Raw genomic sequence first — 14,603 nt, 5'->3', positions numbered from 1 at the left:
TTTTTTTTTGTTTTTATTACTCAGAAACAGCTTGAGTCTCACATCTTTTGAAAGGACAAGCTCTCTCTCTTGATGCAACTGCAGTTCACGGATCCTACCAAGACCGATCAGTTCATGAAATCCAGGGCAGTAATTATGTCCTGAACAAGCCACCTGGATCCACTGGGATTGCTTGATGTCCAGAGCTGCCTCTTTGCTACATGTTTGTGTTCCTTTTGACTACAGTTTTGTTATTCTAGAGGCAAAGTTTCACCTGCCTGAGAGAAATTACTGCACAAAACTTGTGTAGTCTGCAATCGTTGTCCTTTGAAATGCATCTGAGAGAGAGATCACCCTCGCTTGCTCCTGTAGCTCTCCGGGCCAGCATCAGTCATACTGCGATGGCGGGGACCAGCCTGCTGTACATCTCTCTTGTCCTGGGAGATCCCATGCACATGCTGAGGTCTGGCTGCTTTTAGGCAAGCCTCTCTGCTTGGCCTGAGTTCCAGGGACCACTGCCTGGCTTGAGGCCGTTTGTGAAGCAGAAAGGGAGCAGGAGGAAGGCACACAGTCTATTTCAACCTTTTGCCAGGATGAAATGACTATGAATACAACTATTTGAATTTATGTGTATTTTTTTTTAACTTACTCTTTTCTGCCTGTGAACATGTCACGTCCTTTTGCAGCCTCTGGTTTAGCCACGAGACAGTCCTGTAGTTCTTGCCTCTCAGAGTGAAGCTCTGTACTTCATTGTGTCTGCCTTTTTTTCCTTGAAGGTAGTTTGGCCTGTGCTAACCTTTATCACAGATGGTGAGGTTTGAGCATGTTATTCTAGATGAGGTCGATGTTTTCCATGGCAGCATTCACTCCTGTTTCTGCTGGGCAAGTCTTGCTTGGTGCATCTTTTAATACATTTGCTTTTTTGTCATTTTTATCACAACGGGAGCTTATGGTCCTCTGGGATCAATGTGAGACAAAAGGTCTCTTTGGTATTGTGACTCTAGCTTTGTGTCATCAGCACCAGTCACTGGTACATTTTTTTCTTTGTGTGTCATCATGGGAAGCATTAAAAAACCAGGTCCCTCGAGACAGGTAATTCTTCTTTCGGCACAACCTCTTTGTGAAGTTTCTTACGCATATTGTAATTTCTATGCCAATTTTTGTCATCGTAAGCTTAACTAGTAGTTTCCTGGAAAAATGCTTTGTGCCCTCCTCCTGTGGAAAATGGGTCATCTTGCTGGAGAATGCAATCGGAGTAGCATGCCGCAATCCGTTTTGCATTTTATTCTCTTTCCATGTTGTTCCCTGTCTGTCTGTCAGATGTGCTCTCTAGCCTCGTGTGCTGTTGAGGCCAGACAGATGGGTATGGCATTGCTAGGTCACTTGTTCCTAGTTCCAGGCAGTATCCCGATCTGCAGGTTTTGATATAAAAATTCTTGTCCATATCCATGCGGTTGCTTGCACTGCTTCTCTCATAGTTTTGGGATGCAGATTCAAAACTCCTGCTGACTGGTTCATTTTAAACTTTTAAAGTTTTGCTTCTCAGATACGTCAGATGTGGTGATTCAATGACTTTCTCCCCCATGCCCTTACTGAAAATGAAGGCAAAGCTTTCATTTTATTTTGAGGTCACACTCAGAGCTGATGAGTTTCCGCTTTCTATCACAAAGCTACCTTAGCCTGACTTTTGGTAGTTTGGGCTTTTCCTGTCAAAAACATTTGCTGATAGGTCCTTTTACCTGCTCCGTGGCAGTGGTCTCTCCTCCCTACCTGTCTCCTCCCTGGGTGGGGTCTCACCCCCTGAGCCCCGAGGGTGCCTTCCCCCAAGATTACCATCCCTCATGGGTTTTGCCCCCTTGTAATTAAAGAAGCAACACCCAACATGCAGCCTTTGGTGTTGTGTATTCCTCCCGCAGGGAAGAGCTATCAGCAGGGGCTCTGTCGGGAGATGTGATGTATGAGTTGTGACTAAAACCGGTAAACCCAGATAAACTTAACTGCGGTGCGGATACATCTCTGTGACGGTGTTTGAGTGATCAGGTTCTGTCAGAACGTGCAAGATAAAATCTGAATGCTTAATTTAACTTTGTCAGAGCCAAGCTGGTACAGACCAGCTGAGTTTTGCATGAATGTTTTCTTTTTTCTCTGCGTGCTGGAGTAATGGTGATGGCTTATACTATGGTAATGCCAGGCTGAGAAACCTGCTCTGTTGCTGTTGATACCATCACACTAGGTGAAAACAGCAGCCATTTGGTCATATGCTCATTTGCCTCTCCTCCCAGGCTCTGAATAAACGAGTTATAATTCCCTGTGTCAGGTTTTATGAAGCAGGGCTGCCTCTTTTTTTGTTTCTCCCATTTCTCTGGTGGCCCCAGCGGGAGCGCTCTGTATCGGCTGAGGCTGGTAGTCCTGTTGATAGTCTTGTTTTCTGGCCTGTGTGAACTGCTGTCTCAAGCATCTCCACCTTGCCCTGTCCCACTAACATCTCCACCTGTCCCTGTCCAGCCTAAGCAATCCAGCCATGGTGTCAACGACAGATCAGGCAATAAGGTCTCTTATTTTCAGGAAATGTGGAGTGTTTAACGCGTGCTTTCTGCTTGTTAAATGTGGCTTTCCTCCTTGAAGTCACCCAGTGCCCTTTTAAAATGGGGTATGGCCATCTTGGGTCTTTCTGTAGTTGATGAGAGTGCTATATTCATGCTTTGCAGAGAGGAGAAGGAACTATGGGAGTGTCCCCAGCTTGCCCAGGGTGCACAGGAGGCAGGATGCCAGGCAGGAATTGAGCCCTACTCTGCAGTGCTGTAGCTGCTGGCTCCTAGCTTGGCACACCGGCCCTGGCAAAAAATTTCAGTGAAGGCTGGATCTTGTGAGGTACTGATTTAGAAGTGGGAGCTCATGGAGAGCAATACTGGTGCCAAAATTTCTGCAAGGCATGCTAGCGACTTAAAAGGACATCCTCTGCTCCAATACTTTTCCTTATTATGCTTTCCTTGTGGCCTCATGCTGATAGTTGTTGTTACTTTTACATCCTTTCTACTGATTATGTAGCATACCTTACAATGTTTTTGTACCTCAGGGAGGTACCTCATTCTCCGTCAGAGAGAGTGTGACCAAAGTGTGAAAGCTGCTCTGATTGTGCACTCACCGGAGTTTAATTTGCTGCCTGTTTTTCCGTACACCTTTGGAATCCCTCCCCAGTGTTTAAGTCGGGGTATCTAAAATTAGATACTTGTCTTCATATCTCAGGCACCATCTTAATGATCTGTGTGAGGTCTTTGGCATTGGTTGAAAATCAGATTATTTACCACTGTGCTTAAATGAGGATATATACTAAATACTTCCTCTCCAATTCCCCCTCCCCCAATTATTTGCCTTAATTTTTTTCTGCAACATTGTAATCCTTCACATCCTGCCTCAGTGGCTCTCTGGTCACTCAAGCCAAGGGTGTCAGTTTTTGTTACTGGAGACCATGTGCTGGGTGGTTCTTCTGTGCATGCGGTCTGCCGTGTCCTGCTCCACTTCGCCCTCCTCCAGCTGCCCACCCTCGGTGGCACAGTGAGTGCTCTGATGGATCCGATCAGGGCTGTGTCTCCTGGTCTGAACCTGTAAATAAAGGGTTTTTTTAATGCATTTGGCACATCCTGACCTCATTGTATATCAGCACTTCTCTGAGAAAAAGTCCTTTTCAAGCAAAGTGTAATAGCAATAATGTGTAACCTAAAGATAAATAAACAAACTGCATCCTTCTTTTATTTCACCTGCATTTTGGGCTTTTTACTTTTTTAAGTAACACATGGATGCGCACGCAGTCCTGGTAGTTACCGTTCTCATTCTTGTCCTCCATGGAGGCCAAGCAGGCTTCCTCCCTACAGCTCCCTCGTGATTTAGCACTGGCTGCAGCTCCCCGAGCGGGATATTGGCTCCCTCCGCTTCCCAGGATGCAGCGCGCAATTGCTGTTCGTCTGCCCCGCCGGCTCCAGGGAGTTGCCCTCGTGGCTTCCCATGGATTTGCTTATGTCTGATGATCTGAAATTAGAATCCTTTCCCTGCTTTGCCCTTTTCTGTAAACGTGTAAAACCTTGCACGTTTCCCTTAGGGAAGAAGGGGGGATTTTCCCATCATTAAAATTAAAAGGGAAGAGAAGGAGAAAGACTTAAAATACGTTCAGATACTTGTAAAAATGATCTAAAAACAAATGAACTCGCAACTGTGTCAATTATTCACATCCCCTCATACAAACATAGTAGAGGGGGGGCTTTCCCTTGGGCTACCTGCTTTTCTCTTCCATTAATTTATTACCAAGGCCTCATGGTGTTTTGTCAGTGCCATGCTTCTGGGTTTGTTTTCTTCAGCTGTGATTTGGAGATGCTTGACTGACAGTTACATGGAGATTTTAGATCTCCTGATGGGTCTCTCTCCCTCCTGCCCTTCCTCTCTTTTTGCCTTTTTATTCACTCCTTTAGAAATTCTTCTAGGTGTGGTGCTATGGGTGGAGGAACAAGGCCTCCCACATCTTTCCTTTATGACTTCTTCTCCACAGAGGGAACGTGGATTTATTTTTTTTCCCCTCCTCTTCACCTGGGGCGATCACCCAGCATTGTTCTAACAGTGGCAGACACAAAAGTTGTGTGTTGGCGAGACTGTTGCAAAGAGGTTTTGCAATTCCAGCTCTGCTGGCCAAATCTTGTGGATGTGCAGATGGTCCCCTCAACCTTGTGTGGATGGTCATCATCATAGACTCCAGTTGCAGGAGCAGCTGTTCCCTTTGACAGGAAGTATAAGCCATGGCTGGTTTAAAATGAATTTTTCTCACAAATTAAATGTTTCTATGACATTTTATATGTCACAGAAAGAAAACACAAAAAGGATCATGTTTGTCACTGGTTTAAAAGTCTACCAGCTTCTGCAGTCTGCTGGAGTTGCCTCTGAGCTCAGTATCATACGTAGTTACAGTAACTTCTCCAAGAACAGGGAAGCTTGGAGCATGTCTGAATTACATTTCTGAACTTACGCGTGCATCTAGCCCTGTCACAGACAGCCCTCCCAGACAACGATCTGGGCGTAGAGCAACCTCTCTCCTTCCTCCCTTCTGTCCATCTACCCACCTATCCATCTCCTGTGGGTTGCAGTGTTTCATTTTGTGGAGGATAGCCCAGGGGTATGGGGTGAAGAGAGCCAGAGCTGTCAGGGCACCAGGACCCTGGAGCATAATAGAGCATTTACCTTCCTCTCAGGGTCGGCGATTTGGTAAATTGATTTTGGCTGTAATTCATATTAACTAGAGGTAATAAAGGCTCACAAAATTTGGCCTCCGGTTACAAATAAAGGGCCTGATTCTCCATTTCAGTAGACAGGATCGAACACTGGAGTTACAATGGTGTGGAACTGCGATTGTGGCTGGGGAGTACAGCCCAGAACCACTGATTAATATTAAGTAATTTCTACATTTAAAATGACTACAGCTTTCTGTCTAGGTATATACATCCCGATGGTGTATGTAGAATTACTGAGGGCTCTCAAAGCTGGATGAAGATTTGCTTAATGACCAACTGATCTCAGGTCTGCACTTGCATTTGGAATCTAAGAAAAAGAAGGCATCATAAAATCAAAACTTAGAAGAGAATTGAAACAGAGCTGTTGTCTTTGTGGCCAACTTTTCATGTTCACTGGACAAGGGAATATAAGTGCATACTAATTTTTCCTTGCTGGAAAGTAAGGGGTTTGCTTTGAAAAGGAAAATTTTAGAAAACTACTGATTCCATTTCATTCATGTATTAATGTTAATGTCAAGTGTCTACAAACAAAAAGAAAACAGGTGTGCTGTTTTCTTCCTCATCTCTTGGCATTGCAAACTGCTCCCCGCATGTGAAAGGCCAACCTCTCTTTGCTGTACCTAGAATCACAGGTAGCAGATGTGATGAATAACAAGGTTCTCCTTTAATATATTCTGCTTCCCTACTATGCATTCATTTAATCCATTCCTGGTGGTTTGCTGCGAGCTTCCTCAGTTTGGATTGACTTAAGTTGCTGTGTGATGAGCCCTGTGGGAACTTCTGGCCTGATTTTTCAAGGCGCTGTTTTGTGGCTATGAAATAAATACAGCTGTACTACTTCCAAACCTTCAAAGAACGAGAGGAGTTGCATTGACATATGTAGACCTTGGCACACATGCATGCATACATGCATCATAGGTGTATGTGTGTGTGTGCACGTTTGCAGGAGTCACCTCTAAGACTGAATATTTTATCTTGAGCATAGAAGTTTGAAAATTGTTCTTTGATGTTTCTTTTTTAAATGACGTGAACCATTCTATGTGTGACTGTTTACAACTGTCCGTCCACCCTGAGAATGGTTACTGGTGAGTTACTGATGGTCGGAACATGCAGTCAGCTTCCCCCTCAGGCTCCACGGACAGAACAAGTGTCCACCAGAGCAAAAGCATACTGTGCTGGGAAACAAGCCATAGGACTGTGATCCTTTTTGCTTCTGCCTTTCCTCTTGATGAAGGAGCATGGGCATCCCCTTTTGCCACGGGAGGGAGGTCTTTCTCTGAGGCTGCTTCAGTGCTACAGACCTCTAGAATTTATGCCGCAGCAGAGCCTGGGCTGTTGGGGTGAACTGGGAGGCATGGGGTGAGGACTGTTCCAGTGTGTATTAATGGCAGACAAGAGAAGTATGAAAAATTTATGTTCTTCTTGAAAAGTATGACTTGGTTTCATTTGAGAAAGTCTCTCCAAGTTGTAAATGTTAATAGCAGCAAAGCTTTTCAGGAAAGATTCTGTGGGTAATGATAAACCATTCTCTTCTGGAGAAGTGGTGCGTGCATGTAGTCATCTGTTCGTGGCAAAGGATATTGCCAGCCCTTCAAATGTACCGGAGTGTAGTGAGGATTTGGATAATGTAGTATCTGGTTGTAAACATCCACTTTGGATCTTTCCACCTTTTTAACACGAATGCAAGAAGAGAATGATTTTTGCTGCAGGAGCACAGGCGGTGTGTAGAGTGGGTGGTGTCGTAGTTAGTTTCTGACAGAAGTCACCGGAGTTCTCTTCAGCCCGGAGCAGATTTTTCGGAGTTGCAAACTTCCTAAAAGCCACTTCAGGATGGAAAATTTGATAAAATGCTTGGCCGCACCTACTCTTTCTTCTTTTGGACAACTTTTCTGGGGCAGCAACGGACAGATCTGAAATAAGAGGGTCGCAATTCTTTTTTCTTTGGAGGTGAGGAATACACATTGCAGGGTTGCTTGCTGTGGGGTGGTTGCAGGTGGAAAGCCTGTAGGACGTTGTTTGTCAGCAAGATTCCTGTCTTGCAAATTATTGGCAGCTGGCATGGTAATGAGTCCATTTCAATATAAATGAGCTTCATTTTATTAATTCCTGCCAGCTCCTGAGCAATTCATGAGCTGCTTTTCAGATCTCAACCAACAGCTTGGGGGAAGAGGGGGAGGTGGGGAGCAGAGAGGGGAACTTGAAGGAGAAGAAAGAAAATGAGAATGATTTTAATTTAGAAAGGAGACGGTGGCTCTCACCTCTTTTGAGAATCCAGCCAAGAGGAGGGATCACCATTTCCTCACCAGGCAACTCTAGTAACATGAAGGGCATCAGTAACTCTTCCAAGGTTTTTGTTTCTTGAGACTTTTGGAAAAGTTTATAACTCTGCAAAGTCTGCGTGCAAAGTTGAGTTGCTGTTTCAGTGCCGGTGTCTCGCTGGGAGAAGGGAGAGTTGGTAGACTTGAGAGCTGGCTTGGGAAACACACCCAGCTCTCCTGTGAATTTGTGGTTCTTGGTATCTCACAGAACTGGACCTCGAGCTGCTGTACTTACAAAGGAGTTTGCCAGTGGTATCAGGCCAAGAAAAGGCTGGGATTTGGTATGCACATGGGTGCATGCACGTGTGTAACTTGAGCACTATTCTTATGACTTGTCTTGGGTCTAAATAATCACAGGCTGGTCTCTTGTATCTGCGCCTTAGTGAATGCAATTAACCCGACGATCCTTTCACTGTGCACAAAAATGCATGTAAATGCTCTATCCTACATGTCTGATTCGCCCTTGAAAAATGTTAATGAAATCCCTGCTTGGATAACTGCCCTTTTTGTAAATTAGACATGTCTGTGCAGAGAAAGCTTCTCTAAGGTCTTCCAGTTTCAGCCCTGTTCCCTGGGCAGTTGGGTCCCCCTCTCCTGCCAGAAGTTAAACCCTGGTTTATTGGAAGGTTTCTGTCTTGGTGGCCAATTTTGGAGGCAGGCGTGTTTTTAGACCTGGGATTTTCTAGCCCTGTCTGAGATGGGCCGTCCTCAGCAGGGACATGTTAATGTCTGTGGGGACTTTTATTGTACAAAGTGGTGGGAAGAGGAACTGGGTATTTCATTTATTCTGCCTTCATCAGATTTCATCATTCGAATTTAAACACAGCTTTTACATGCTGTATCGCACAGTGTTTCTTAGGTAAGTGATGATAACAGGACCTGGCAGAAGATGTCCTCTTGTATAGCCGTTCCTGCTAACCCTTTGTCTGATTTTTTTTTTTTCTCCCCAGGTTTTTGGCATATAGTCATAGACTCTGACGTGAGAGTAATGGAGTCGCTGAGTGGCAGGTGCTGACAGCTTCTGCAATCCCAGTAACTGTTCATTTTGGTATCATTTGCAATTCTATACCTCTAAATGCCACAGCTCTCTTGGGGAAGGTTGCGCTGGATACCAGTACTGCCTCGGAAGGTACATGTGTGTCCATATATTTTTCTTTAGGAGTTTGCTCTGTTGTATAGTGGTCCATGGGAGGGGAAAAAATGGATAAGCTGCATGCGGTTTATGGTTACACCCCTTTAGCAATACAAAGGCATTTGAATGGTTATCAAGCTGCTACTGATGACTTCTCTTCCTCCCTCTCTCCTCCTCTTCTTTGAATTGCCTGCAGGGCCTTTTTGGAGTCCATCCCGTGCTTTAACATATGCAAGAGGGGCTTACAAAAAAAGTGTCTGGTTAAAAGGTTCGGATTTGAAAACAATTAAATATGCTGCTGGAGTTTTCAAGAAACTCAAAGGCTTTCTGTGGAATTCCAGCCTCTCTCTTGCCCTTTTGAAAAAGCATGTTTTAATTACAATAAAATGTGTATGTTCACACTTGATTATTACTCTCATTCACTTTTGTATATGGTTATTCTGAGTTCAGTAAATATCTTTGTTGTTGGCTGGCAGATTTTAGCAAAAGGTTTTTCTGCAGGCTCATTGCTCGCTGTGGATTTAATCATTGTTCTAGTTCTCACAGCCTTCAAGCGCCGCTCCAGGAGAAAAATACAGATTTGTCACTAGGGCCTCCCACTAGAATCTAATTTTAAATTTACAATCTGTTGTCTTGCAAGGTGCTTCAAATTTGATTGGAAAGTTAATACATTTCAGATTTTCTTCCGGTATCTAATGGACCAATTTCTTGCAAGTTTGAGCATTAGTAACTTAGGTTTAATAGAAATAAGTATTTTGCTTTTATAATTATTTTAAGAAATATTTAGTATCAGTGATAAGAGAAATTTTTTTTTCAAATCCATCATCAATGGTCATCTAGAATGTGATTGTCTTTATGTGTAACCGCTTCATGTAAGACTCATCCAGTAAAAACTCCGCAGTTCAGCTAGAGGTCAGCCTGCTTGTCTAGGATAGCTGAGTAGGAACACTGTTTTCCAAAGCTCTCCTGCAGATTTTGTGTTGTCCCTGCTGATATCCTAATGTTGATATCTAAAGTTGTTGTTTAAAAAAAAACAAAACCACCTCTGTTTTTGAGCCCTATTGTCTCTTGACGTGCTAAAAGGTGATATTCCTGGCCCCTTGAAGACTTCTGCACTTTTGACGTTTTCCCTGCTCTAAACCAGGAAGGAACAGATCTTCTGGGAGAGAGAGCCCTTTCCCAGAGCAGCCGATAGCTTGATGGTCAGGCTGCCTCTTGAGGATGTGAAGGAAGAAGTTGCCACCCTTGGTTTGCCTGACTTGGGCTGCAGATAGGAATCTCGATCTTCTTCTGTGTCTTCAGCAAGCAACTGAGTCACTGATCTGTTGTCTCTTCTAGGAGACGTGCCTGTCTCCCTGCTTCAGTTTTAAAATCTCTCCCTTTTGGAGCAGAGGAGCCTTTAATCAAAAGCAGTCTATTCCCATGAAAAGCTTGGGTTTTGATGAATCAACATTTTTTGCTGAAAAATTTCCAACTAGTTCTGCTAAGAACGCGTGATCTGTGTGCGCTAATCTCTGCTAGCTTCAAAGAATAATTCGGAACAGATTTTTGACACGTCTCAATCCTTGGTCAAGCGTGACAGACCTGTTTAAAGCATCAGGACGTGTCACACTTGATTTATATTGTGTCGTGGTGGTACCTTGATAGGTCTTTAATGGTTTCGTTTGGATTCAGCCAGTGAGCTAACAAGTGGAGCCTTTGTCCTACCAGCATTTGTGTGCAACTCCCATTAACATTACTCATTTTCTTAATTTGATACAGATTTTTTTCATTGAGTGTGCTAAATTCAGTTAACCAGTAGACAGGCAGCATCTGGCAGTCATAGCTAGAGCAGTTTAAGATGTTTCTGCCCCAGGGTGTCTGCCGCTGCACCTGGGAGGGGGAGGTTGGGGCTCCCCTGCCCAGTGCCTGGTCCTGCTAGCTGAGGATGCCAGCATCTGCTTCAGTGTGAATTCACGTTTCAGGGCTGCCTTTCCACATCTGCCTGAGCTGACCTGACAGCTCGCTGCTGCTATAAAATGTGTGTGGGGGGTGCCACTTGCTGTCCCCTCTTCCCTGGCTCCCGTGTTGCCCACCAGCTGTGCTTCCCTGTCCTTAACCCACCATGTCCGCAGACGGACACCCTTGTGTAGCCTCTGGCATGTGCCAGTTCAGCTCACTATCTTAGCAAAAATAAACTAATAAAGTTAGGATTTTTTTTTTTCTGGATTTATTTTCTGCTGTTTTAGTGGACTTGGCTGCTTGAGCACCTGAATTGGTTCAGGGTAACTGGTGGAAGTGCTCAACCAGGGATGCAGAGGGGAGACAAAAATGTGGGTGAGAAGGTAGGATAGGGCTCCCTTCCAGGGGGAGCCATTGGTCTTGGACACAAACAGTCACTCTCAGCTTGACTGACCACATAGCTGAGGTGGGCTTAGCCTGGTGTGTCCTGCATCTCCAAGGAGAGATGGCTTCTGCTGGGGGATGGTGACAAACTGTGGGGATGGCACTGTCTTGCATCACTGCAGCTGGATCAGCTGTACCTTGTCTGCCTGCAGCTCTCTTGCATTTGTGCAAATCTGCAACGTAATGATGGGCAAATCAGTGGAATTAGGGCGAGGCTCTTCCTGGGTGCAGGAGTTAAATATGGGCTAATCAGGGGATAGACAGCTGTCTGGGGGATTTGCAAATGCATTCTCACCTAAAGTGCCAATCCATGGAATTAAAAAGGGACAGCTCTTTACTTTGAAGTCTGACACTTCTTGCTAGTATCTAGGAGATACTTCTGGTTGTGTGAAATCACTCAGTAAACATTCCTGCGCCTTCTGCGGAGAAAAGACTTTCCTCCTTCCATGACACTGTTTCTAGTGGCGTAATTTCCTCACAGAATGCAGCCTGAGCTGCTGCTCCTTTCCTCGCCAAGTCATTTGTGGTTCTGTTTCTTTTTGGCTGGGTGAAACAGCCCAGTGTGCATGGAGGCTACGTCAAGGTGGAGGCACGGGGCTGCTTTCCATAGCTGTGCTGCCTGGCATTTTCATCAGCAAGTGCACCTTGGCGTGTGCTGTGCGGGGGATGCTCCTGCCCTTTGGCAGCTCTGTTTCTGAAGGTAAAGAGCCATTCTTTGATCATTCAGGGTTTCAAGAATACTTTTTAACCTGCTCTTTCCCCTTAGATAGGTACCAAAGTGATGGCTGCATAGCTGCAGACTGGGTCTAAATGGCTGCGTGCTCTGATGGGCTTTGCAGCCGGTGGAAATCCTGTTGTATGAGAAGTGTGGTTAGCAAGATTCTCAGACTCAAAGCAGCTAAAAGCATTACCCCGAGAGGGTTTCTTTGGCAAGATGGGGAGTGTTGAGGCCTGGTTTAGGACATCAGTGTGGAAGACAAAATGCAGTTTTTGTGCTTTAAAATGTTTTAGAAGCAAAAGCTAGCTGACATTTGTTTTTCATTCCAGTCCATATCAAAGGGGTATAGCTTTTAAGGAACAATAAACCCTGTCTAGAGGTTTATAATGCTGTCATTTTTTTTTTTTTTAGATTAAAACCTGCCCTTTCTTCAGCACATTTATTTTTCTAAATGATGCATGATAACCAAGTCTCATGACAGTCAATGGGAGTTCAGCTATTAATTTCAGTAGACGTAGGGTATTTCCTGGTATGGTTTACTTCACGTGATTATGTTTATTTTAGGTACAGAAATGTCCAGATATTTATGGAGGTGCCTGTTGCTCCAGCACAGAACAGATATTTAGCCTCAGACACAACCTACTTAGCTGGGTAGAAGAGTAGAGAAGCACAGTTCTCTGAGTGTGGTTAGAGGTATCAGTGGAAAAGTTCAGGTCTACCATATGTGCCCAGAGCAGATTCTGGCAGAAGTTCTGGGTCTGTGTTTAGCACAACTGATTCCTCACTTCCTAGGTGATTTACATAGGGCTGTGCAGCAGCAATAGTGTGTATTTAGATAGCAAGGGAAAATACACAATCACATTCATTCAGCGACATTCAGCATGTGGCTCAATACCCACTGGTGCATCCTGTTAAGGGAGAGGAAGTTGCCCAAGGGATGAAAACCTCCAGATTAGTTTCCTGTCAGGTCAGCTTTTATTTTTTCAGTTGAGACTAATAGAAATACCTCAAAGTGAGGAAGTTTTTGTCTTAGAATTTATGTTCAAGATTTATGGACTATTTATCTAGATGTAATTGTCTTGTGTGCAATTCAGGATCTCCTATTTAAATTTTGAATGGCCATCTACTTTAACATTTACTTTTCTTATTCTTGCACTTTGTCCAGAAGGAGCCAATACTACAGATAAAATATTTCTGATGTTTATTGGGTGAGATTACAGACCTCAAAGCGTTCTCCAAGGTTGAATTCAGACCATCACTCCCATCTTCTGCATGGGAAACAGGTTTCACAGTGGGACATGCGGAATTGAGTAATGCAGGAGGCGAAGTACAGAGATGGGGACAGAAACCCAGTCCCTGTGTTCCAGCTCAGTTTTGCCTTTGCCAGATCAAAGTGCTCAGATCTAGCTATCTGCTTCAGAATGAGTAGGAAGGAAAGGTTATTTTTGTGTAGTCTGAGTCACTCATGCTAATTTATTTTTCATAAAATGGCTTGCTTTTGTGGGGCTCTCTGTACCTGCTTAATGTTGCACTTGTTTTTTGTTCCATAAATCAAACCTATCATTAGCTCATTGTTGAGCAGTCGAATTTGTACTTTGCTGTTTGGTGCTTCAATTCGCAGTTTCTAAGGGAAAAAAAATAAAAAGTGAAATCTCAGATAAAGGCATCTATCCATCTGCTTTTTGGCATCTTGTTACATGCAGATAAACAATAGCTGCTGATTTTTTGAGTTTGTGGTGGTGGCTGGAGTTGCAAAGCTAATGCGAAGAGTCAAGTGAACGTATGTGCAAGCTTCAAGGTTCAGTCCTTCCCTCTTCTACATTCTCCATTTACACCACCATAGCTGTTGCCTGACTTTTTTCTACATACTGATTAAACTGAGCTTTGTTTATAAATTTACTGGTACAATTGCTGGCTCCCTTAATTAATTCTGTGGGATTAGTTGATGCTATTTAAGCATGTTCTGCGAGACCCAGTGGAAGCTGTGGTGTAGGTTTCAGGACAGGTTCACGTAAAAAAAAAAAAAAACCAGACCAAACTCTTTTGGGTGTACTGAGACGTCCATGTGTCTTTTTGCCTGTGTGTTTGGTTGCTGACTTTAACGGTCCTCACTCTCTCCCCTTGCAGACTGTGACGCCATGGGAAACGCGGAGAGCCAGAGTGTGGAGCATGCCTTCTATGGAGACAAGCACACCAGCCTGGGCCGCAAGCACACTTCGCGCTCGCTTCGCCTCTCCAATAAAGCCTCTCGTCGGACGCGGCATGCTTCTTCCGGAAAAATTATCCACCGTAACTCAGAAGTGAGCACCCGCTCCAGCAGCACTCCCAGCATTCCCCAGTCTCTGGCAGAGAATGGCCTGGAGCCCTTCGCCCAGGAGGCCAACCTAGATGACTTTGGAAGCCCCATCTGGGTGGACCGTGTGGACATGGGCCTCCGGCCCGTTTCTTATCACACTGACTCCTCTGTCACCCCCAGTGTGGACAGCAGCACTGTCCTCACTGCCGCCTCTGTCCAGAGCATGCCCGACTCGGAGGAGAGCAGGCTGTACGGAGATGAGCCGCCGTTCCTGGCAGAGAGTGATGGGAGGTCACATCGATATGCGGCCAATGGGACAAACTTCATGGAGACAGCCAGCTTCAAGAAAAAACGCTCCAAATCGGCTGACATCTGGCGCGAGGACAGCCTGGAGTTTTCGCTTTCTGACCTCAGCCAGGAGCATTTAACGAGCAATGAGGAAATCCTGGGCTTGGCTGAGGAGAAGGATGCTGAGGCCACCCGGGGGACAGAGGCCAGTGGC

At 44.8% G+C, this 14,603-nt stretch overlaps 1 protein-coding gene across 1 annotated transcript in view; it reads left to right on the top strand.

The window, feature by feature from the left end:
- The first annotated feature begins 13,943 nt into the window (after positions 1-13,943).
- The window catches only part of TIAM1 (T-cell lymphoma invasion and metastasis 1), an 82,739-nt gene continuing 82,079 nt past the window's right edge, over positions 13,944-14,603 (top strand). Inside the window, exon 1 of the mRNA XM_010131373.1 lies at positions 13,944-14,602. Coding sequence (XP_010129675.1) covers positions 13,944-14,602 — 659 coding nt within the window. The remainder of the gene's footprint in view (position 14,603) is intronic.

The sequence above is a fragment of the Buceros rhinoceros genome, unplaced genomic scaffold (assembly GCF_000710305.1).
Source record: "Buceros rhinoceros silvestris isolate BGI_N320 unplaced genomic scaffold, ASM71030v1 scaffold692, whole genome shotgun sequence".
Taxonomy (NCBI): Eukaryota; Metazoa; Chordata; class Aves; order Bucerotiformes; family Bucerotidae; genus Buceros; species Buceros rhinoceros.
This window is presented reverse-complemented; position numbering and strand designations above follow the sequence as displayed.